The following is a 25600-nucleotide window of genomic DNA, read 5'->3' as shown; positions in this document are numbered from 1 at the left end:
AAATCCTCTGTGACTATCACAACATTATCTTTTTTTTACATGCATTTTCTATCTCCCATTCTAATTTGTAGACCATATCTTTACTACTGTTTGGGGGTTTGTATATGGCTCCTATCAGTCTTTTACCCTTGCAGATCTTTTCCTCTACCCACAGCAATTCTACATCTTCTGATCCTGTATCCCAACTTTCTAATGGTTTGATTTCAATCTTTTACCAATGGAGCCATACCATCCCCTCTCTGCCTACCTGGCTGTTCTTTTGCTACAACATGTATCCTTGGACATTAAGCTCCCAGCTATAAGCTTCTTTCAGCCACAATATATACCAATCTGTAACAGTGTTACATGTTCATCTACCATATTCTGTATATTGTGCGCATTCAAACAAAACATCTTCAGTCCTGTATTCACCCTTTTTGATTCTGTCCACCTTTTACATTGCAACTCATCTGGTTAACTGCAATTTTGCCGTTTTGTCAGCCTCTACTTGCTAACAGGAGAGGCTGATTTATAGCAACATACAGCCATTTTAGTACTTCCTTTGAGGTTCCTTTTGTACACAGTGCTAAATTCCACCTCGTAAGCAAATATCAGATGGAAACTGCCATCACTAGAATTTCTAAAATTGACATTTTCTTTTACAGTTTATTCTGATATTCTGTACTCTATAATATGCCCTTCAAAACTACATGAGATACAATGTTGAATAATAACTTGAGACACAAGTGATCTTTATTTATAATGTTAATTTCCATTATCACCGGGAAAATAAGAGTCGTCACCAGTCAAGCAAATAAATGTGTAAGAGAATGCTGAAAGTACTGAGCAGTTCCAGTGTCATCGGTATAAAGAGAAACAGAGTTAACATAATCAACTTGCATCAGAACTTACATTGACTAAATTTTAATGTGGTTTTCTCTCTCCACAGAGGCAGCCTGACCTGAGTATTGCCAGTCAAGAGAAAATCTGCAGATGCTGAAAATCCAAGCAAACCACACAAAATTCTGGAGGATCTCCGCAGGCCAGGCAGCATCTATGGAAAAAAGTATAGTAGACGTTTCAGGCCAAGACTGTGCTAAAGGATCTTGGCTTGAAACATCGACTACTCTTTTCCATAAATGCTGCCTAGTCTGCTGAGTTCCTCCAGCAATTTTTGTGCGTGTTACTTGAGTATCACAGAAAAATGTTTTGAATTCTGGATTTCCAGCACCTACAATTTTTTCTTCACCTTAAGAGATTTATATGTTGTTTGTTTCAGCTTGTGTTACAAGAAATTCAAGAGCCAATATACTGCACAAATTGATTCATCATTAACTGCACCAATTAGAAAACATTCTATCACTAGAGTTCTAGACAGAAATTAAAGTGTCCATTTAGTAGGAGCTTATAAGGAACTCGTGAAAACTTTAAACTGATGCATTAAGAAGATTATTCAGCCACCAGAAAATGCTGAAAAGCTTAACTAGGCTTATATTTCATTCTTTAGTGTCCACTCTCCCACATCATTCTTTTATAAACTTACTGCAGAAACAGCTTCTTCATCATGTTTTGAAGTGTGCGATGCAGCGCGGGGTCATACAGCAGTGAAGAGGGAGAACGCAGCCAACGATAAAAGTGCATTACTTGGTTATCAGCGTACATATTCTGATAGTGGGTGATCTCCTTAACCCAGCCTACAACCATACTCTTCAAAATTCTGCAACAATGAGAGACAAGTACTCATGAGTTATAAAGCAATGTTTTATGAAGCCCATAATGTACAGCACTCACACCCATGTTTAACCATTCTGCAGAATGACATAACTAAGTAGACCTTAGCTGGTAGGAGGGGGAACAAGGGCAATGTAATGTGTTGGTACAAACTTTCCATTGTTAGATCTGGAGATGATGTTGCCTAGAAGCTTCCTTGGAAGTCAAAAACGATGCACATTTTATTAGATGTTCATAGTATCGGTCAGCCTGCATCAGTAAACAAGGCAGGGAGGTAACAAAGGAAGCATAACTGAAAATAGTTGTAACAAAGGAAGCATAACTGAAAATAGTTGTAACAAACTTGAAATGAAAAGGCTGCAACAATGGGATGTGAGCACATGCTCTGCCTTCTTACAACAAACCAGTTTGAAGTAAAAACAAAACTGTTTAGCAAGTGAATCACATTTCATTTTTGCAAAGGAACTACAGAAACAGAGAATCAAGTACAGTGGATTCTGATTAACTGGGCCATCAGTTAATTGGGGCAGCCATTTATTTGGGGCAACTCTTAAAGAACAAAAACTCATTCGAGAAAATAGCTGGGATTCTCTTTGTTTATTTGCGACACAATGCTGCTTAATTGGGGCAGGAGGCTGTTGCTAAACCGGTTCTAACTAGCGTCAGTTGTGTGCACTAATGTGGCTGTTAAATGCTACACCATGCTTAGTGAGCAGTTTTTTTATATATAATAGCGTCAGTTGCACGTGTTTGTGCTCAAAAATCAGTGATGTTTGTCACTGATTGTTGGAAAGAAATAACAGTAAGACAATTCCAAACTGCTTTGCTCACATCAGTTTCACGCATTCAGGCTTGGAAATACCAGAAACAGCCAGTAGTGAAAATGGAATTATTTTATTACTTCAGCAAAAAGTTCCAAAGATTCAAAGTTTATTTACTATCAAAGTCTGTATGCAGTATACAACCCTGAGATTCGTCTTCCCACAGATAGTCATGAAACAAAAAAAAACACCAAGGTATTCATTTAAAGGAAACACTAAATATCCAGCGTGCAAGAGAAAAAACAAATTGCACAAACAGCAAAAATGAGCAAAAAAACAGAATATAAAGCATCAAACCACAAAGTCATTGAAACAGTCTAGGAATGTTCAGTTTAGTTCCGATCAGTTCAATTTAGTGCTGTATCATGAGTTGACTGCAGGCTGCAGAGCCAGCCAAATCTGATCAAAATTGCTCAAAACAGAAATTTTTAAAAAAAGAGTAACCAGAAACACACACAACATAAACTACAGTCTAATCCACAAACCACTTTGATTAAACCTTGCTCAAGAACCAAAACTTCAGCAGCATTGAGAGAGTAAGAGAAAGAGAGACAGAGAGAGAGACACACACACACACACAGACAGAGACAGACCAGTCAAATGTAGGCACCTTCTTCCAGGAAGGTGAAAGAGAGAAAGAGAGAGTCAAGCGCAGGCAGGCAGCATTGAACACCTGCTCGCCTTCTGCCCTTGTCCTCATTGATTTCAATCTTGTTTGATACTTTCATCAGTGAGAAATGGAGTTGATCATGAGCTCATGCCCCGTCTCCAGGCTTCTTGGCCTCTAGGCTGCATACTCTGCTCAAAACCTCATCAGATTCCCTTGGAGACAGCAAAGCACCAGATAGCTCAATTGGCCCGAAAACACATCATCAAAGAGTAAATCACAGGTTCCAATAGTAGCAGAATCATATTTGAAAGAAGCAGCAGAACTTGAAAATATCATCTTGAATGCCACAATGAAAATAAAGATTCAAAGGATGCCATTGTCGACAGCATTAGATGAAAGGAGTCCATTATGTGTGCTAGGTGTTGGCACTGATTTTGTTCATTGCATATATTCGATGAATTCCTCTGTTGATAACCATTAGAGACTAATACACTATTTTATAGTACTTTAGTACTATTGGCAGCATTCTAATTTGTTCTGTGTTTCGTTCAATACATACATTAATTTGTTACTCAGTTTATCTTTTTTTTATACCTTTTTAAACCATCTCCATGAAACTTCGGCTAATTGGGACAGCCACTTGATTGGGCCGAAATGTACAGGTCCTGATGCATCCCAATTAACTGGAATGCACTGAATATTACAAGTTACTAAAAGTCTACAGACCAACAGACAATTAGACAAATATAAAAAACGAGTGAAAGGAAAGCTGAAAGTACAAGGAAAAACACAATATGGTCAACAAACCGGACCCAAATCCAACACCATCAACCTGCTCTGAGCACCACAAGCACAGACTCAAATAAAGAACCCACCTGCCAGTGAGACAGGGGGATAAAAAACACAGCAGGCCCAAAATAACATCTCATCAGGGTTCATCTAACTCCACTTCCAGCGACATTTCTTGATATATGTTTAGAATACAGTCCTATATGCTTCAAAGCCACATACAACAAAAAGAGCAATGTTGAGAGCTATGTTTCAGTACTCCAAGGCAAACTGTAAAAATGAACAGTGGTTAAGTACTAATCCACTGGGAGAATCTGTCAAACTTTTCAATTCTTAGTGACTTCTCAATCCCTAGTGACTTCACAATCACCAGTGAATTTCAGGCCAGTTGGATAGGGAATGCCATACAAGAACAAACACTAAATGAGTATATTACTGCAGAGCTTGAGATATTTGCATTTTAATGAACTGTAACACCAATGGCACTAGTTTTCTCTAGAACAGCTGCTTATTGAACTGGAAATATCTACCGACATTCTTAGTGTAAAAAATAAAATCAATGCCCAAACTCTAATGAAGGGCATCTGCTGACTATTTTCTCATACAAATACCTGAATGTGTGTGAGCACAATGCTGTCTCATCGTAACTGGCCAATGCATTAGCTGCTTGGTTACCAGCCATCATATCTTCAAGCGAAGCTTGCTGGATAACATCAAAGCTGACACCCAAGCTGGATGCTCCCTCCATATCATTGATGTGATGGGACTGCAAGATCGTATTCACAGCCAGATTCTGAATGTCCAGTTCAACAGAAACTATATGAGAGACAGTGTATTAATTTGAAATCTCCAAGGATAATATCAGAAATTTACAAGACAGAAGGCAGCCATTCAAGTCATTATGTCCATGCTAATGAAAAGAAATACTAAATTCATTTTGAGGCTTAGTCTGAGCTTTGCTGATCATAGCTCAAATTTCAAAGTATATTTATTATCAAAGTATATACAAACTTGAGATCCCTTACAGGCAGCCACAAAAGAAGAAACCCAAAAGAACCCATTAAAAAAAAAGACCAACAAATATCCAATGCACAGAGAGTGCAAGATAGATAGATAGATAGCTGGTTCCTCGGCTATCACAATTAAACATGATCTATATGCATGTACTGTAGGTTCAAGTGAGATAACTCACTAGACTCAAAGTCAGACCAACTGCATGCATTGAGATGACTACCACGTGGAAAGGGAATGCTGCTATCACCAGTGAAGTGGTAGTCACCTCATTTTACTTTGAGGTTGCTGTACAAAACAGTAACTAAAATAAACAAATTAGGCTCAAAAATATATTCTGCATTTGCAACTGTACTCCAGGTAGCCCTACTTATTGTTAACAATATTAATTAAACAAATAAAAAACTATTTAGATTTTTTCCTGCAGTTTTCAGTTTTACCGAGGTTGCTTTTTTCCTTCATTTGAATTATTGTGAGGGTCTCAGCCTCAGAGGAGAAAGAAGTGAATAATATACAAGAAACCCAAACCCAAACCCAAACTAATAATATACAAGAAACAGAACTAAGCAGCATAAACTGGATTCAACAGTGGCTGGATGGGAGATGCCAGAGAGTAGTGGTGGATAACTGTTTGTCAGGTTGGAGGCTGGTGACTAGTGGTGTGCCTCAGGGATCTGTACTGGGTCCAATGTTGTTTGTCATAAACATTAATGATCTGGATGATGGGGTGGTAAATTGGATTAGTAAGTATGCAGATGATACTAAGATAGGTGGTGTTGTGGATAATGAAGTAGATTTTCAAAGCTCGCAGAGAGATTTAGGCCAGTTAGAAGAGTGGGCTGAAAGATGGCAGATGGAGTTTAATGCTGATAAGTGTGAGGTGCTACATTTTGGTAGGAATAATCCAAATAGGACATATATGGTAAATAGTAGGGCATTGAGGAATGCAGTAGAACAGAGTGATCTAGGAATAATGGAGCATAGATCCCTGAAGGTGGAATCTCATGTGGATAGGGTGGTGAAGAAAGCTTTTGGTATGCTGGCCTTTATAAATCAGAGCATTGAGTATAGGACTTGGGATGTAATGTTAAAATTGTACAAGGCATTGGTGAGGCCAAATTTGGAGTATGGTGTACAGTTCTGGTCACCGAATTATAGGAAAGATCTCAACAAAATAGAGAGAGTACAGAGGAGATTTACTAGAATGTAACCTGGGTTTCAGCACCTAAGTTACTGAGAAAGGTTGAACAAGTTAGGTTTTTATTCTTTGGAGCGTAGAAGGTTGAGGGGGGACTTGATAGAGGTATTTAAAATTAAGAGGGGGACAGATAGAGTTGATGTGGATAGGCCTTTTCCATAAGTTGAGAGTTAAGGGGCAAAAGTTTAGGGGTAACACGAGGGGGAACTTCTTTACTCAGAGAGTGGCAGCTGTGTGGAACGAGCTTCCAGTAGAAGTGGTAGAGGCAGGTTCGATTTTGTCTTTTTAAAAAAAAATTGGATAGATATATGGACAGAAAAGGAATGGAGGGTTATGGGCTGAATGCAGGTAGGTGGGACTAGGTGAGAGTAAGCGTTTGGCATGGACTAGAAGGGCCGAGATGGCCTGTTTCCGTGCTGTAATTGTTATATGGTTATATATAAAAGTAGTTGACATTATCTATGTGAAGCAGTGTGTACTGGAGTTCAGCAGCCCATGTACCTGTAGAATATCGTCCTGGATTATTGATCTCAACTGTTGACCTCTCATCAAATTCCATCACCAGACGATTATCGTCTGCTTCTTTCCCTCCTAAATCAGGCCGAGATGTTGGGGAAAGCCACAACAGATGGTTGTGTCGACGAAGATGTCTGGAAAAGAAAAGGTCTGATCCAAAAGTGGAGATGTCATCCGGGAGATTTCCAATGGGTATGTGGTAGTATCTGGAATGGAATTAAGCATTGGCAGCATTAGTACTAAATAACATTTGCTTATTTGTTGACAATATACTAAAGTAATCTTCAATTTTTATTCATTAGAAACTTCCCTGATATAATGCCCATTGTTGTTAGGGTCTTTGGTAAAAGAGAAAAATATAATGCACTGGGACCTAGCAGTCACTTTGATTTACACAAGTGAATAGACTTTACCTTTCTAATGTTCTTTCCAACAAATCACGTTTTCTATGGCTTAGCTTTGAGCTGAAAACATTGCACCTATTAGATATAGCTAGAGAATAACTCTCCATAGTGGTATGTGGCTCATTAAGGAACCTGCTCTTACTTGCTAGCATTGGTACTTTTTATTGGTAGATGCAGATGCACAAGACCAGTTTAAGATTACATCAAAACTGTCACAAATAGATGGCTGAGAAAAGCCACATCTTTGTGCAGATGTTCATGAAAATGATTCCAGGATTGAAGGGCTTGTCATATGAGGAGCGTTTGATGGCTCTGGGCCTCGACTTAGTGGAATTCAGATGAATGAGGGGTGACCTTATTGAAACCTATCAAATGTAGAAAGGCCTTGATCGACTGTATGTGGAGATGAAGTTTCCTATGGTGGGAGAGCCTAAGACAAGAGGACACAGACTCAGCATGGGGGGGGGGGGGGGTGTCCTTTACAAGAGGAAGAATTTCTTCAGGCAGAGAGTAGTGAATCTGAGCAATTAGTTGCCACATGTGGCTGCGCAGGCCAAGTATTTGGGTATATTTAAGGCAGAGATTAATAGATTCTTCCTTAGTCAGGGCATGAAGGAATACAGGGAGAAGGCAAGAGATGGGGGCTGAGAGGAAAAATAGATCAACCATGATGAAATGGTGGAGCAGACTTGTTGGGCCAAATTGCTTAACTCTGCTCCTATATCTTATGATCATGGACCCAAGTTACATCAGAAGTGGAAACCAGCTGTTTTTTTCTTTTCCAGAAGCAACAATGTGGGAATGATAACTTCACCAATATTATTCAATATCCTCAACAAAAGTAAAGGAATCTTTTGCTGGGGGTTGTGGGAACTTAAAATATGACTCCTATTTAGATGCATATTCAAATAGAGATGACCCAGTGGGTAAACAACAGTAGAAACTTTGGTTGATTAGTTTCCGTTCTAAATCCTAGAATATTGTGGCAATTGTAGATCCCATTACTCTGTTCTGCCAAAAGCAGTACAGTGCAGAGATCTGTACTGGCATGACATTTGGACAGAAACTACATACAGATCTTAAGCCTTTATTAAAACTTGACAGGAACCAATTTAACATACGTGCTAAGTTGTCAAGCAACTTTTAGAAGCTGAAAGATTCCTACCTGGCCATTTCAAATGCCTTAGACAAAATGCTATCCAGACTGAGGTAGTGTTTAATCATTCTACGGACACCATGACGCTGCCAATCTAATACTCCATAGTTAATGTCATCAATTACATTAACAGGCACTAATGGGAAATCATCCAGAATTGGCATTCCATTTGTCAGCCTCTTCAGGTCCCACTTTGACTGGACTGCTATGAGAGTTGGACCTCTTCTTTCATCCTGAAAAAGAAGTAATATCATGTTTCATCTTACTCTTTAAACACTGCTAAAATCTAAATGGATATGGGGTCAGATCCATTGAAATGTAATCAACAGAAATTCACCCCTTCTCAGTCAACCAATCACCTCTGGCTCCTTCTTCCACCATCAACTCTGCTCTCAAACGCATCTCTCCCATTTCCCGCACATCTGCCCTCACCTCATCCGCCCGCCACCCCACTCGGGATAGGGTCCCCCTCGTCCTCACCTACCACCCCACCAGCCTCCAGGTCCAACGTATAATTCTCCATAACTTCCGCCACCTCCAACGGGATCCCACTACCAAGCACATCTTTCCCTCCCTGCTCTTTCTGCTTTCCGCAGGGATCGCTCCCTACGTGACTCCCTTGTCTACTCGTCCCCCCCATCCCTTCCCACCAATCTCCCTCCTGGCACTTATCCTTGTAAGCGGAACAAGTGCTACACCTGCCCTTACACTTCCTCCCTCACCACCATTCAGGGTCCCAGACAGTCCTTCCAGGTGAGGCGACACTTCACCTGTGAGTCGGCTGGTGTGGTATACTGCATCCGGTACCCCCAGTGTGGCCTTTTATATATTGGTGAGACCCGATGCAGACTGGGAGACCGTTTCGCTGAACACCTACGCTCGGTCTGCCAGAGAAAGCAGGATCTCCCAGTGGCCACACATTTCAATTCCACGTCCCATTCCCATTCTGATATGTCTATCCATGGCCTCCTCTACTGTCAAAATGAATTCAAACTCAGGTTGGAGGAACAACACCTTATATACCGGCTGGGTAGCCTCCAACCTGATAGCATGAACATTGACTTCTCTAACTTCCGTTAATGCCCCTCCTCCCCTTCTTACCCCACCCCTGACATATTTAGTTACTTGCCTGTTCTCCATCTCCCTCCAGTGCTCCCCTCCCCCCTTTCTTTCTCCTAGGCCTCCCGTCCCATGATCCTTTCCCTTCTCCAGCTCACTTTCTGATTCATTTTCGCCAATCACCTTTCCAGCTCTTAGCTTCATCCCACCCCCTCCAGTCTTCTCCTATCATTTTGCATTTCCCCTTACCCCCACTACTTTAAAATCTCTTGGTATCTCTCCTTTCAGTTAGTCCTGACGAAGGGTCTCGGCCCAAAACGTCGACAGTGCTTCTCCTTATAGATGCTGCCTGGCCTGCTGTGTTCCACCAGCATTTTATGTATGTTGTTTGAATTTCCAGCATCTGCAGATTTCCTTGTGTTACCTCTGGCTCCTGTCACTGTTCCCACTCTCTTCATAGTACTGGCCATTTCCTCTCTCTGCACTCAATCCTGATGCAGGGTTTCAACCAAGACCTCCCCACTCCACCAGCTACTAGTCAACCAAATGAATTCTTCCAGCAGACTGCTTGTTATAACAGAACAAGGAAAATATATAATTGTATCTCATCCCTATTCATAGGAATTGGCAAAAAGTATGGAGAGGCAACAGCACCATAAAGGTAATAATTTTTTTGCAAACAACACGACCTGAGGGCATTCCACATCTCTTGGTGGTGTTAAATCACAACTGATTGACTAAAGTATTAAAAGCCAAATAATTTGGACTTGCCAATTTTTATAATCATAAGAATAATGAAATGAACATGATGACAGATATATCACTGAACAATGGCCACAAGGCAAAGTAGATCCAGTCAAGAATGAGTGCAAAAGCAGCAGGCTAGAAATCTGCAAGGTGGATAAAAGTTAGCCCTGATTTTAATCACGATAACAGCCAGTGAGAAAAACTGTCGCACTAACAAACCCCAAGAGTGCAATTACAAAGGAATTAATGGGTGTATAACAGATGATAACATTAAAACCTGTCCTCAAAAAGCTCTTTTTCTAAGTAGCAAATCAACTTGTAAGACACGAATTATGATGTATGAATTGCTAGAATATTTCAATAGCAGTTTGATGTATTAATTCACAATATTTTACTTTCCTCATTCAAAGCCTGAATTTCAATGGGTGCATATCAAACTAGTTTCACTAGTTTAAAACTTAAAATTTTACCATTTAAAAAAATAGAACACTAAATGAAAAGATAATTGAAAATAGTTTCTATGAAACTGAATGAGCATTTAAACAAGGTGATTCCATATATTTCTTCCAAATTCTAGTATTACACACTTATTGTGTGTAATTACTCTGGTTTAAATTTCAAAATTCAACTTGTATTCAGACACTCAAGAAGTATTAAATGGTGCTCAGCTAAAAATGACACTAACAAAAGCCTGGACATAGATTTTTGTAGCATATTTTGCAAGCCACACATCACTCCTTCGGTACCACAGTTCGTCTGCAGACGCAGAAGCCATTACCTTGTAGCTCAGGAGAAGCCGCTGAATTGCTCTGTAGATTTGCTTTGAATCCTTTTCTGCTCGAACTTCAAATGTGTGTTTATCAGGTGGCAGCAGTTCTTCATCCAATTTCTCCAGCATAGCAGTCCTCTCAGCAGCATAAAGATTGTTCAAATTTGGCATTTGATTACTACGTACCTAAAATAGAATCAGAATCAGATTTATTATCACCGGCATGTGTTGTGAAATTTGTTAACTTAGCAGCAGCAGTTCAATGCAATACATAGTATAGAAGAGGGAAAAATAATAATAAATAAGTAAATTTACTTACATATGTAAATTTACCAGACGGTACTTCATGATTTGTATCAATACATCCAATTAAAAACCAAAACCTTATTAATTCAGCCATTAACAGGTACTATCGATAAAGGTTTTGTAAAATTGACACATGCTGGATAACTGTTTCAGAATTTGCATCATGGAATTTTTGTTACGTCAATGGCCATTGTTAAATAAATGTTCCCATCTCTTTAATGAAAATGAGACGATATGACATCTTTGTTGCCATATAATGTAGCACCACCTTTGATTAACAAGCAGATCAGATAGAAAGCAAGCATAACAGACAAAAAAAAACATTATTGAGAACCAGGAAACATGAGATTATCCGGATGCACCACAGCTTAGCATGGCAACTACTCTGTCCGCGATTGCAAGAAACCGCAGAGCTGTGGACACAGCTCAGCACATCACAGAAATGAACCTCCTCTCCATCGACTGTCTGTACTTCTTGCTGCATCGGTAAAGCAGCCAGCATAATCAAGAGCCTCACCCACCCTAGACGTTCCCTTTTCCCTTTTATCAGACCGAAGGTAGAAAAGTTTGAAATCAAATTATCACCGAGCTCAAGGACAGCTTCGATCCACTCTGACAAAACTAGTGAACTGTCTGCTAGTATGATAAGAAGGACAGTTGACCTCAAAATTTACCTTGTCATGGCCTTGTACCAAACTGTACATGCACTGCAGTGTTCCTGTATTGTAACACTTTATTCTGCACTCTTATTGTTTTCCTTTGTGGAACCTCAATGCACTGTTGTAATGAATTAATCTGTAGGGAAGGGGTACAAAACAAGTATCCCACTGTACGCAAGTGCAAGTGACAATAAACTAATTTACCAATTAAACAAGATCAGAATCAGAACTATTATTACTACTGACAAACTGTACGTCATGAAAGGTGTTGTTTCATGGTGCAAAGATATAGAAAAAACTATAAGTTACAAAATAAATAAAGTGTCAAAAATAAAGGAATAATGAAGTACTGTTCATGGACTTCAACGCAGAGGGGAAGAAATTGCTCTTGAATCATTGAGTTTGGGTCTTTAAGCTCCTGTATCTCCTCCTTAACGGCATTAACAAGAAGAAGGCACGTCCCTGATGATGACTCTTCATGATGCATGCTACTTTCTTGACGTACCACCTCTTGAAGATGTCCTTGTTGGTGGGGAGGGTTGTGCCTGTGATGGAGGCTGCCTAAGTCTACAACACTTTGCAGCCTTATGTAATCCTGTGCAGTGAACCTCCATCCCAGGCTGTGATGTGCTCCATCGTAATCTCTAGAATTTACAAGAATCTTTGTATAATCAAATAACCATATAACAATTACAGCACGTAAACAGGCCATCTTGGCCCTTCTAGTCCATGCCGATGCTTACACTCACCTAGTCCCACTGGCCCGCACTCAGCCCATAACCCTCCATTCCTTTCCCATCCGTATACCTATCAAATTTTACTTTAAATGACAATACCAAACCTGTCTCAACCACTTCTACTAGAAGCTCATTCCACACAGCTACGACTCTCTGAGTAAAGAAATTCCCCCTTGTGTTACCTTTAAACTTTTGCCCCCTAATTCTCAAATCATGCCCTCTTGTTTGAATCTCCACTACTCTCAATGGAAAAAGCCTATCCACATCAACTCGATCGATCCCCCTCATTATTTTAAATACCTCTATCAAGTCTCCCCTCAACCTTCTACGCTCCGAAGAATAAAAACATAACTTGTTCAACCTTTCTCAGTAACTTAGGTGCTGAAACCCAGGTAACATTCTAGTAAATCTCCTCTGTACTCTCTTTATTTTGTTGACATCTTTCCTATAAATTTGGTGACCAGAACTGTACACCATACTCCAAATTTGGCCTCACCAATGCCTTGTACAATTTTAACATTACATCCCAACTCCTATACTCAATGCTCTGATTTATAAAGGCCAGCATACCAAAAGCTTTCTTCACCACCCAATCCACATGAGATTCCACCTTCAGGAAACTATGCACCATTATTCCTAGATCACTTTGTTCTACTGCATTCTTCAATGCCCTACCATTTACTATATATGTCCTATTTGGATTATTCCTACCAAAATGTAACACCTCACACTTATCAGCATTAAACTCCATCTGCCATCGTTCAGCCCATTCTTCTAACTGGCCTAAATCTCTCTGCAAGCTTTGAAAACCTACTTCATTATCCACAACGCCTCCTACCTTAGTATCATCTGCATACTTATTAATCCAATTTACCACCCCATCATCCAGATCATTAATATATATGACAAACAACACTGGACCCAATACAAATCCCTGAGGCACACCACTAGTCACCGGCCTCCAACCTGACAAACAGTTATCCACCACTACTCTCTGGCATCTCCCATCTAGCCACTGTTGAATCCATTTTACTACTTCAATATTAATATCTAATGATTGAACCTTCCTAACTAACCTTCCGTGCGGAACCTTGTCAAAGGCCTTACTGAAGTCCATATAGACAACATCCACTGCTTTACCCTTGTCAACTTTCCTAGTAACCTCTTCAAAAAATTCAATAAGATTTGTCAAACATGACCTTCCACGCACAAATCCATGCTGACTATTCCTAATCAGACCCTGTCTATCCAGATAATTATATATACACCATCTCTAAGAATACTTTCCATTAATTTACCCACCACGGACGTCAAACTGACAGGCCTATAATTGCTAGGTTTACTCTTAGAACCCTTTTTAAACAATGGAACCACATGAGCAATAAACCAATCTTCCGGCACCATCCCCGTTTCTAATGACATTTGAAATATTTCTGTCAGAGCCCCTGCTATTTCTACACCAACTTCCCTCAAGGTCCTAGGGAATATCCTGTCAGGACCCGGAGATTTATCCACTTTTATATTCCTTAAAAATGCCAGTACTTCCTCCTCGTTAATTTTCATAGCTTCCATAACTTCCCTACTTGTTTCCCTTACCTTACACAATTCAATATCCTTCTCCTTAGTGAATACCGAAGAAAAGAAATTGTTCAAAATCTCCCCCATCTCTTTCGGCTCCACACATAGCTGTCCACTCTGATTCTCTAAGGGGCCAATCTTATCTCTCACTATCCTTTTGCTATTAATATAACTGTAGAAACCCTTCAGATTTATTTTCACCTTACTTGCCAAAGCAACCTTGTATCTTCTTTTAGCTTTTCTAATTTCTTTCTTAAGATTCTTTTTACATTTCTCGAGCACCTCATTTACTCCATGCTGCCTATATTTATTGTAGATCTCCCTCTTTTTCTGAAGAAAGTTTCCAATATCCCTTGAAAACCATGGCGCTCCCAAACTTTTAACCTTTCCTTTCAACCTAACAGAAACAGATTCTGTACCCTCAAAATTTCACCTTTAAATGACCTCCATTTCTCTATTACATCCTTCCCATAAAACAAATTGTCCCAATCCACTCCTTCTAAATCCTTTCGCATCTCCTCAAAGTTAGCCTTTCTCCAATCAAAAATCTTAACCCTGGGTCCAGTCCTATCCTTCTCCATAATTATATTGAAACTAATGGTATTGTGATCACTGGACCCGAAGTGCTCCCCAACACATACCTCCGACACCTGGCCTATCTAATTTTCTAACTGGAGATCCAACACTGCCCCTTCTCTAGTCGGTACCTCTATGTATTGCTGCAAAAAACTATCCTGGACACATTTTACAAACTCCAAACCATCCAGTCCTTTTACAGAATGGGCTTCCCAGTCTATGCGTGGAAAATTAAAATCTCCCACAATCACAACTTTGTGCTTACTACAAATATCTGTTATCTCCTTACAAATTTGCTCCTCCAATTCTCGCTCCCCATTAGATGGTCTATAATATACCCCTATAAGTGTTAATACACCTTTCCCACTCAATTCCACCCAAATAGCCCCCCTAAATGAGCCCTCTAATCTATCCTGCCAAAGCACCGCTGTAATATTTTCTCGGACAAGCAACGCAACACCTCCTCCTCTTGCCCCTCCGTTTCTATCACACCTGAAGCAACGAAATCCAGGAATATTTAGTTGCCAATCACACCCCTCCTGTAACCATGTTTCACTAATAGCTACAACATATTTCCAGGTATCAATCCATGCTCTAAGCTCATCCACCTTTCTTACAATGCTCCTAGCATTAAAATAGATGCATTTAAGAAACTCTCCACCTCTTCCTCTCTATTTATCCCTAACAATGTGATCAATTTTATTATCTTTTTCTTCCTTCTCCCCTACATCTTCCGTCTGAGCGCTCCCCTTCTCAATCACCTGCCTATCCTCCCTCACACACTGTCTACTAGCTTTCTCTATTTGTGAACCAACCTCAACTACAGCAAATCTCTTAAACTCCTAACGAAGTACTGCCACTGGTATGCCTTCCTTGCAATTACATCAAAATGTTGGGGGACTTCCGGTAAGATGGCGATTGCTTAGTCGCTCCGAACTTTTGCTCTGTTATTCTTCTTACCGTTGCACTATGTGTCTCCCTTCTTAAACCTTAGTTAGGTATTTTATTAGTTCTCTTTTACCTGCCTGCAAACGCATCTATCTTATAATGGCTACCAAAAGTACTAAAACCGGGAAAAAGGAAACTTCTACGGCTTTGCCGGCTGACATTCTTGCTGTTCTGGAACAACATCGACAAGATACTTTAATGGATTTTAGAACTGAATTTAGAACTTCTTTCAACCAGCTGAATGTCAAACTGGATCAGATTAATGCTAGAGTGGATGATCATGCTGAACATTTATCTCGCATTGACGAAACTTCTGAAGATTTAAAACGCCGTGTCTCTGCTCCAACCTAGAGGAGAAAAATAGTAAACTTTTTTCCAAAATGGTGGATCTTGAAAATTGGAGCAGGCGTTGCAATCTACGAATTCTTGGTTTGCCAGAGGCCACCGAAAAGGGCTCTCCTGTTGAATTTTCTTCCAAGTTTCTCTGTGAGATTTTTGGGAAAGAATTTTTTCCAACTCCACCTGAGCTTGAAAGGGCACACAGGATCTATGTTCCTCGAGCAATTCTGGGTTCCCGCCCACGGCCGATTATTTTATGCTTTCATCAATACCAGGTGAAAAACTGTTTGATGATGGAGGCACGCCGCAGAGGTACTTTCGCCTTTCAAAATACGGTCATTCGTTTTGTGGAGGATTTTGCCCCCCAGGTTCTGAAGATGCGTGCTGAGTTTAAAGGTGTAATGAAAGTGCTTTTTGATCGCGGATTCAGACCCTCTCTTCGAAACCCAGCCGATCTTCGAATTACGCTTACTACTGGAGAATATAAGTGGTTTAAGTCAGTGAAGGAGGCTGAGGCGTTTGTTGGAAGTCTTCCAGCCACCTCGTCTTCTTCGGAACCGGCCTGACCTTCTAAAGTGGTTGATAAGTACTTCTCGAAGTAAAACTATTTTTTCCGAACCCAGACTTTACTTGAATAATTCAGACATTAATTATTGAAACTCTAAGGGCTGTAGTCAATCTCTCCCTGGACTTGGTGCATTTTTTCTAAATAGATAATTTAAGTTTAATGTTTCCCTGCAAACTTTTAGATTTTACCTGTGTAATCTATTTTACTTCTGTATAACATTATCTATAGAGAACTACAATTGTCTTTAACTTGTTTTGGAGGTTTGGAGTTTTTATTGAAGGCCTCCCTGTTGGTTGATTCATAGTTTAAGTTTTGCTTTTTTTTCTGTAAATGGTTGATAAGGACTCTCTTTGAATTTTATAATTTCCCCCTTTTCTCCCTCCTTTTTTTTCTTTTAATCTTTTACAATTTTTAGCGGGTAGGTTAGTTTTAGTTTTCTTCTGATTTTTTTTGTATTAAGTTTTATACTTCTGCTGAAGTTGTTCCTATTTATAATTCTGTTTTCTCGTGCATAAATTAGTTATTATTTGCTATATTATTTATACGGAACTTTTGTTAACGACACAGAACTGGAAGTCATACTTGGGTTGATTTTTTTGGTAGACCTAGCTGCTTTTTTAGGTAGCCATCTAATTTTGGGTTGCGGGGGGGGGGGGGGGTTCTCCAGTTCCAACACTACTCACTGTTTCTTTTGTTTTCCTTTGTTATTCAGGACATGTCTCTGTTTTGATTCTACGGATCTATGTTTACATTTTTGCTCCCAGACTGTTATTGTACTGCTTGATTTTTTATATGCCTGCTACCTTCTATGCACTAACAATTGATAATGGTTAATTCACTTAAATTTGTGAGCTGGAATGTAAAGGGATTGAATCATCCTGTTAAAAGAAGGAAGGTCTTCTCGCATATTAAACAACTCAAAGCTGACATTGCTTTCCTTCAAGAAACTCATATTCGTAGTTTTGATAATTCTCGGCTTCTGTCAAAGTGGGCGGGTCAGCATTTTCATTCATCCTTTGCTGCCAAAGCTAGGGGGGGTCTCCATCCTTATTAATTCAAATATTCCTTTTGAACTCCATAATAAGATATCTGATACAAACGGCCGTTTTATTATTGTTTCTGGTAAATTATACAATACTAAAGTTGTACTAGCAAACCTGTATGCTCCCAATTTCGATGATGTTAATTTTTTTGAACGTTTTTTCTCCCACTACCAGATTTAAACTCATACTCTCTTATACTGGGTGGCGATTTCAATTGCTGGTTAGATCCTAATTTGGACCGATTGTCCTCTGTTACTAGACTACTTACTAAATCTGCCTTAGCTATTCACTCTTTTCTCTCTAATTATGGTATCTCTGATATATGGTGTTTCCTTCATCCTACTGAGAGAGACTATTCTTTTTTTTCACATGTTCATCATACCTTTACTAGAATTGACTACTTTTTACTCAATAATCAACTTATCCCATTTGTCTATTCTTGTGACTATCAGAGTATACTCATTTCTGACCATGCCCCAATTACTTTGTCTTTAAAATTTCCTGGTCTCCCTCAGCGGAATAAACACTGGCGTTTTGACTCGACTTTATTATCGGATGATGATTTTCTAAAATTTATTAAGGATCAGATAACCTTTTATTTTAACACCAATACATCATCTGAAATGTCATCCCAGATTGTCTGGGATGCCATGAAAGCATATTTGAGGAGTCAAATAATCTCCTATACAGCAAACATTAATCAGATTAAAGAATTGGATCAACTGTATGCTCAAACTAAGAATCCTGAATTATATAAGAAGCATGTAGAACTTCAAACTAAATTCAATCTTCTGTCTACCCAACCTGTCGAACGCCAACTTCTTGAAAGTAAGAGTTGCTTCTATATTCATGGTGACAAATCTGGTAAATTTCTAGCCAATCAGCTGAGACGTTCCAAAGCCAAACAACATATTACAAAGATCCGGAAGGAGAATGGAGACGTTACGTCAGATCACTTAGAAATCAATGACGCATTTAAAAATTTCTATTCTCGACTTTATTCCTCTGAATCTTTGAATGACAATGTCTCTGTTGATCATTTTTAAAATAATCTGAATATTCCTTCGCTTTCATCTGATTTTAAAGCCAAACTTAATGCGCCTATATCATCAGAAGAAATATCTTTTGCAATTTCTGTCTGCATTGTCTTCAGGGAAATCTCCTGGACCTGATGGGTACCCCGTAGAATTTTATAAATCATTCTCTTCACTTCTTTCTCCTCAGTTATTCTCAGTATTATCTGACTCGTTTAATTACGGTAAATTGCCACCCTCATTTAATGAGGCATCTATTATTCTTTTATTAAAAAAGGGTAAAGACCCAACAGAGTGTTCCTCGTATAGGCCGATCTCTTTGCTTAATGTTGGTGTTAAAATCTTGGCCAAAGTTTTGGCTTATAGATTAGAAACTGTTATTTCCTCTATTATTTCTGATGATCAAACTGGTTTTATTAAAAACCGTCTTCCTTTTTTTAACATTCGGCGGTTATTTAACATTTTATATTCACCTCCAACTGGGATTCCTGAATGTGTTATTTCCCTCGATGCGGAGAAAGCATTTGATCGTATAGAGTGGAACTACCTTTTTGCAGTTTTAGAAAAATTTGACTTCGGTCAAAGTTTTATCTCTTGGATCAAATTGCTGTATTTGTGTCCTACCGCCTCTGTTTTGACTAATTTTCAAAAATCCCAGTTATGTAACCTCAAACGTGGCACCCGCCAGTGATGCCCTTTAAGTCCCTTTCTCTTTGATTTGGCTATAGAACCTTTGGCGATAGCATTTCGAAATTGTCCTGTATTGACCGGGATTTGGAGAGGGGGGTGTTGAGCATAGTGTTTCTCTTTATGCTGATGACTTATTACTTTTTCATTCAAATCCGTCTACATCCTTACCTCCAATGTTTTCACTTCTTGATCAGTTTAGCCAGTTCTCTGGATATAAACTTAATCTACATAAGAGCGAATTTTTCCCAATTAATAAAGAAGCACAAGAATTAACATTTCGCGATCTCCCTTTTAAAGTAGTTCATAATCAATTTACTTATCTTGGGATTACAGTCACAAGGAAGTTTAAAGATCTCTTTTGTGAAAATTTTGCCAATCTTTCATATACTATAAAACAGAGTCTGTTACAATGGTCACCTCTATCTATGTCTTTGGTAGGTCGTATCAATGTTGTTAAAATGTATGTTCTCCCTAAACTCTTATATTTATTTCAATCAATCCCAATTTTTATTCCTAAATCTTTTTTTGATTCCTTAGACTCTATTATTTTGTCATATCTGTGGAAGAAAAAGCGCTCTAGAATTAATAAAGTTTATCTCCAAAAATCTAAAAAAAGAGGGTGACATGCCTTTACCTAACTTTTGTTTATATTATTGGGCAGCCAATATACATTGTGCTACCTTTTGGTCTTTTTTCCATGGCCAACCTGAGTGCCCTAATTGGGTGGCAATGGAGTTGAGTTCCACTAAAGATTTATCTATCTCTGCACTTCTTGGCTCTGTACTCCCTAGTAGTTTGTCCAGATTAATTGTTAATCCTCTTGTTAGACACACTTTGCGTATATGGGCTCAGTTTAGGAAGTTTTATGGTTTCCATGGTTTTTCCTTTTCTAGCCCTATCTTACATAATCACCTTTTTTTTACCTACTACGTATGATTCAGCATTCCATGATTGGTATAGGAAGGGCATTAGACATTTTGAAGATCTTTTTATTGATAATCGCTTCGCATCTTTTCAACAGCTCTCTGCTAAGTTCAATCTGCCCAATGCTCATTTTTTTTAGATATCTCCAAATTAGACACTTTATTAATCCTTTAATTCCTAACTTCCCTGTAATGCCTGAGAAAAATGTTATGGATTTATTTCTTTCTATTAATCCACTAGGTAAAGGTCTAATATCATTTATTCGCGATAAATTAGCATCCTTACGGCGTCCCCCTGTGGATAAAATTAGAATGGCTTGGGAGCATGATTTAAATATCTCCTTATCTGATGAGACTTGGGACTCGATTCTCAAATCGGTTAATTCAACCTCTCTTTGTGCTCGCCATTGCCTTTTACGGTTTAAGATTGTTCATAGAGCCCATATGTCTAAATCTAAACTGTCTCGATTTTACCCTAACATTAGTCCTCTCTGTGATAAATGCAAAAGGGGCGAGGCCTCTCTCATTCATATGTATTGGTTTTGTCCTAGCTTGGAGAAATTTTGGAAAGATGTCTTCATAACGTTATCTTATATTCTGAATCACCACCTAGAACCTAACCCTTTAATTGCTTTGTTTGGTTTTTTGGGTGAGACAGATTTACATCTGAGTTCGACTAAGTGTCGAATATTATCTTTTGCATCTCTCCTGGCTAGACGTTTAATCCTCCTTAGATGGAGGGATATTGCCCCGCCCACGCATGCTCAATGGCTTAATGATATTATGTCCTGCTTAGACCTTGAAAAAATTCATTATTCAGTTCTTAATTCGGATACAAAGTTCCATAAGGTCTGGGGACCTTTTATTGAGTACTTTCATAACCTTCCTCTTAACTAAGGTTCTGTTTTCGGTCCCTTGCTTTCAGCTCCTTTTTTGTTGGTAGAAGGCATTAATATCTTCTGTTGCTAAGTGTATTTACAGTTTTGGGGGTTTGAATGTCCTGATTTATACTCTCTAGATTGTGTTGTGGTTGGTCTGGAGTTCTTTTTTGTTGCGGGGCTTGGGGAGGATACTAATTTTACATATCTTCAATTTGGGTGCTTTCTCAATTATCTTCTTTTGTATTATATTATTATTGTATGTTTATTTTTGCACTGTATTAATGTTCTTCATTTCGATCTGGGTTTTTTTTTATCTGTAGCGATGTAGAAAATGTATAAAAAAAACTAATAAATAAAAAAAAATGTTGGACCCATGATAGATCCTCAAAGATGTTGATGTCCAGGGAGTTGAACCTGCTCACCCTGTTATCCTCACACAAATACAACATTTTTCAAAAAATGCATGAAAAATAAAATAACCCCTACAGCAACTTCTGTTAGAATACCTTTCAGCCAGGACTATCGGGGGAACTTTGCCTGTCATTAATTAACACATTTGAAAATATTGTATAGTGGATATCAATGAAGTTTTATGGCCAAAATATATTAGTGCACCTGCACCTCCAACTCAAAGATACAAGAGATTTTGCGGATGGCAAAGCAATAAATGGCGATTAAGATCCGGCTATTCTCCTCTTAGCAAGATGGCTTCACTCCTGCATTTTCATAAAAATATTTTTCTGATTTCTCATGTGCTCTATTTTGGTGTACAGTGCCTCTGTCAAAGCTCAACTGTAAAGGCTCGTCATGCCTTCAATGGTCACACACACATGCACTTGGGTGAAACTGGACTTTTCCTTCCCCTTTTCCAAATGTGCAAAGGCCAATTGAGATCAACCGGCCTTAGAATGAACTGATGCACGTTATTTTAGTTATTTATTTTTTGAAAAAAGAACATTAGTTATTTTACAAGGCACATATTACCTCTCAAAGTACACAATATAGCCAAGTTCTTAATGAAACTGAACTCCTTGAAATTACTCACAGTGTCAAGAACAAATACAGAAGCTTTCCTTTGAGAAGGTATGAATAGTCCAAAGAGAGCCTTATTCCCCTGAGCGTTGTGATAGAAATAAATGTGCCGAACACTACCTGCAAAAACAAGGAATGAGTTACTGCACAGACAGTTACTAGTGGATTTAACCAACTCACAATAAATGAAGAACAATTCCAAAATTACTTTATCAATGGGTAGAAAAGGTTTGTTGTCTGGGCATCTGTATAATTGTGGCCCTTCTACAGAAATTATTCAATTTGCAAATTACATTGTGGTTGATTGTACTTGGGTAAAGGGGATGATAATGGAGCAAGAACTAAAAGATGGGCACACATTAAAATTGAGGTATTATCTGAAATTGCCAAACTCCAAAGATGAGACAATGTTCCTTAAATTTACGCTGACTTTCTTTAGAACTTATTTGCAGCAGAAAATGAAGAAGTCACAATGGAGCTGTTAATAAGTGATGGGAAATTCAGGGTCACATGTGTAGACTGAATAGGGAAATTTTACAAAGCGGTTAACTCATTTGCATTTAATCTTCATAGTGTAAAGGAAATTTACATTGAGGGCAGCAAGCTGAAAGTATTACAAGTAAAATGCTGGAAAGAATATCTGGGCATTGAGAGAGTAAGAAAACTGTGACAGAACGGGCATTTGTTGCAGGGTATTGTTTTTTCACAATACCTCGAAGCAGGCGTGTTTGATATGGTATTGTGCTAGGTGCCAAGACTACCTGATAAATAATGAGAATGGTAAAAAAAAAGATAACCTATCATAGAAACATAGAAAACCTACAGCACAATACAGGCCCTTCGCCCCACAAAGTTGTCCCGAACATGTCCCTACCTTAGAAATTACTAGGCTTACCTATAGCTCTCTATTTTTCTAAGCTCCATGTACCTATCCAAAAGTCTCTTAAAAGACCCTATCGTATCCGCCTCCACCACCGTTGCTGGCAGGGGATTCCACGCACTCACCACTCTGAGTAAATAAAACTTACCCCGACATCTCCTCTGTACCTACTCCCCAGCACCTTAAACCTGTGTCCTCTTGTGGCAACCATTTCAGCCCCGTGAATAAAGCCTCTGACAATCCACATGATCGATGCTTCTCATCATCTTATACACCTCTAGCAGGTCACCTCTCATCCTCCGCCACTCCAAGGAGAAAAGGCCAAGTTCACTCAACCTGTTTTCATAAGGCACGCTCCCCAATCCAGGCAACATCCTTATAAATCTCCTCTGCACCCTTTCTAAGGTTTCCACATCCTTCCTGTAGTGAAGCAACCAGAACTGAGATCATGGGTCTGTGATAAAGAGAAGAATATTCTGGAAGCAGGACATGTATGAGATCCTGTATCATAAAGACCCCTTGGTTAAAGAGATATGGGAAACATAAGCAAGGAAAATAGCTTCATCAAAACAGATGCAGTCAAAATTGAGAAAGTGAGAAAACAAATCCTTATAGGATATAGGATAATCAAGGTAGCTGTGAGAATCAGTGTTCATATTTCATGCTCATTGCAATGCAAAATGCTCTACTGCGCTTGCTGGTGAATCACATAACTCACCAACCAAATAGCAATAAAGTTCTACAAAGCCATTGGATACTTCTGACAAAGCATTCAGTTAATAGAACAAATCAGAGCTCCTCAACTGAAATGGAGAGCCCATTTCCTGCTATTTAAATACCTTTTAAAGCATAGAAATTTAATTTTGAATTTCCCCTACTATCACATAATGGAACTTTAAAGATCTACTGTTATTTGTCATTGCATTACTACCTCAAGTATATAACTGAAGAGTAGACATCTTCAAAAGCTGCATTTGGGTAATGCATTAGCTAACCTCTTAATAGATTCAGCAATTTTTACAAAACTAATTTAGTCAGTACAGTTCTGAAATCACTTTGGATATGGAAATCAATTCATCATGTCTTATTAAATTTAAATTTCCCCATGGTGTTATCCAAATTAAATCTGCTGCAACAGCAGTATATGGGTCATTCCATTAGTTCCACATAGAAGCACATGTCGAAAGCCTGAAAGAAGGCTGAGACCAGTTTTGAGATTGGTAAGTTGGCAGAGCAAGGTTAAAGGAAAAAATCAGATCTGGAGAAGGTATTTATCCTGGACAATTGAATAAAAGCTGACTCGTGAAAAAGATCAGAGACAAGGTTTAGGATCCTTCTCAAAGCAGCAAGGAAGATTGAAGTGTCAAGTGAATGCAGTGGGGGTCAGCGATGGCTCCCAACAGAGATGGCCAGCAGTCAGATCAGCAACGTTAGGACCTGGGTCGTGGTCACTCTTTACAGAAGGACTGAGCTCATGCAGCTGCTCTCCTCGTATGCAGACAAAAATATGTTCCTGATATTCTAAGATTCATGTGATTATTGTACTGTATTTTATATTGTTTTCCTTCAGTTTTTTGGTACTTTCTTTCTTGTGGTCGATTGGTGGGAGGGTGATGTGTTAATTTTTGTGTGGGGGGGATTTAGGGGTTTGATCCTATTCTTTTCTGCGAGAGAGAGGATTGGGAACTATTATTGATGCTATTTTTTTTGCTGCGGAGGAGGGGGAGATTTTGGAGTCTGCAAGTTTTACTTCTTTTTTGTGCTGGGAGAATGAAGTTGATATCTTTTCTTTCATCATCACCCATTGTCTTTCTGTTTTTAATACCTATCCGGAGTAGACAAATATCAGAGTTGTATTGTACCTGCATATGTTGACAATAAAATAAACCTTTGAACCTCTTTTTTTTTGAATGACTGACTACTCTTAAATTTTTATCTATTAATTTTAAATTTTTATTCTAATCAAATTTCATATTTCTTTCTAATTATTATTACTCAAATATTAAAAATGAATTATATTATAAACAAACTACTTGTATTAAAAGAACAAATGCAACTCTTTTAATTTTTTATTGAGCGATACAGCTTGGAGTAGCTCCTCCAGTCTTTTGCGCCACACCACACAGCAATACCCCAGTTTAATCTCAGGACAATTTACAATGACCAATTAACCTACCTACCAGTACGTCTTTGAACTGTAGGAGGAAACTGGAGAACCTGAAGGAAACCCACACAGTCACTGGGAGAACAAATAAATTTCTTACAGGCAGTGGCAGAAATTGAACCTGGGTCAGCGGTACTGTAAAGTATTGTGCTAATCACTACACTACTGTGCTACCCTTCCTAGTTGTCAAAAATTAACCTAGTCACATGACTTAACACATCTGTGTCCCACAAAGAACAAACACATATTAAAAAGTTTATCCTGTTTTCAAATCTGAAATGAATAATTAAAACACTCATTTTTAAGATAGTAACATATTCCAGAAGACTTAAAAGAAATAATTTTCCAAGATGTGGTGGTAAAATTGGAAATATTTGAGAAAAATAAATTAGGAAAATGTCTATTCCAAGTGCCTCAATTCAAAGCTGGAAATTGCTTTCAATTTTGCCTTC

At 38.7% G+C, this 25600-nt stretch overlaps 1 protein-coding gene across 2 annotated transcripts in view; it reads right to left on the bottom strand.

Moving 5' to 3' along the window:
• The window catches only part of pole (polymerase (DNA directed), epsilon), a 149811-nt gene that overhangs the window by 33495 nt on the left and 90716 nt on the right, over window positions 1-25600 (bottom strand). For both annotated transcript variants that reach the window (XM_073065749.1, XM_073065750.1), the window contains exons 35-40: window positions 22118-22224; window positions 10800-10976; window positions 8225-8448; window positions 6641-6861; window positions 4542-4746; window positions 1523-1696 (exon numbers count right to left, since the gene is read on the bottom strand). In XM_073065749.1, the coding sequence (XP_072921850.1) occupies window positions 1523-1696; window positions 4542-4746; window positions 6641-6861; window positions 8225-8448; window positions 10800-10976; window positions 22118-22224 (1108 nt within the window). The remainder of the gene's footprint in view (window positions 1-1522; window positions 1697-4541; window positions 4747-6640; window positions 6862-8224; window positions 8449-10799; window positions 10977-22117; window positions 22225-25600) is intronic.

Source organism: Hemitrygon akajei, chromosome 14 (assembly GCF_048418815.1).
Source record: "Hemitrygon akajei chromosome 14, sHemAka1.3, whole genome shotgun sequence".
NCBI lineage: Eukaryota > Metazoa > Chordata > Chondrichthyes > Myliobatiformes > Dasyatidae > Hemitrygon > Hemitrygon akajei.
This window is presented reverse-complemented; position numbering and strand designations above follow the sequence as displayed.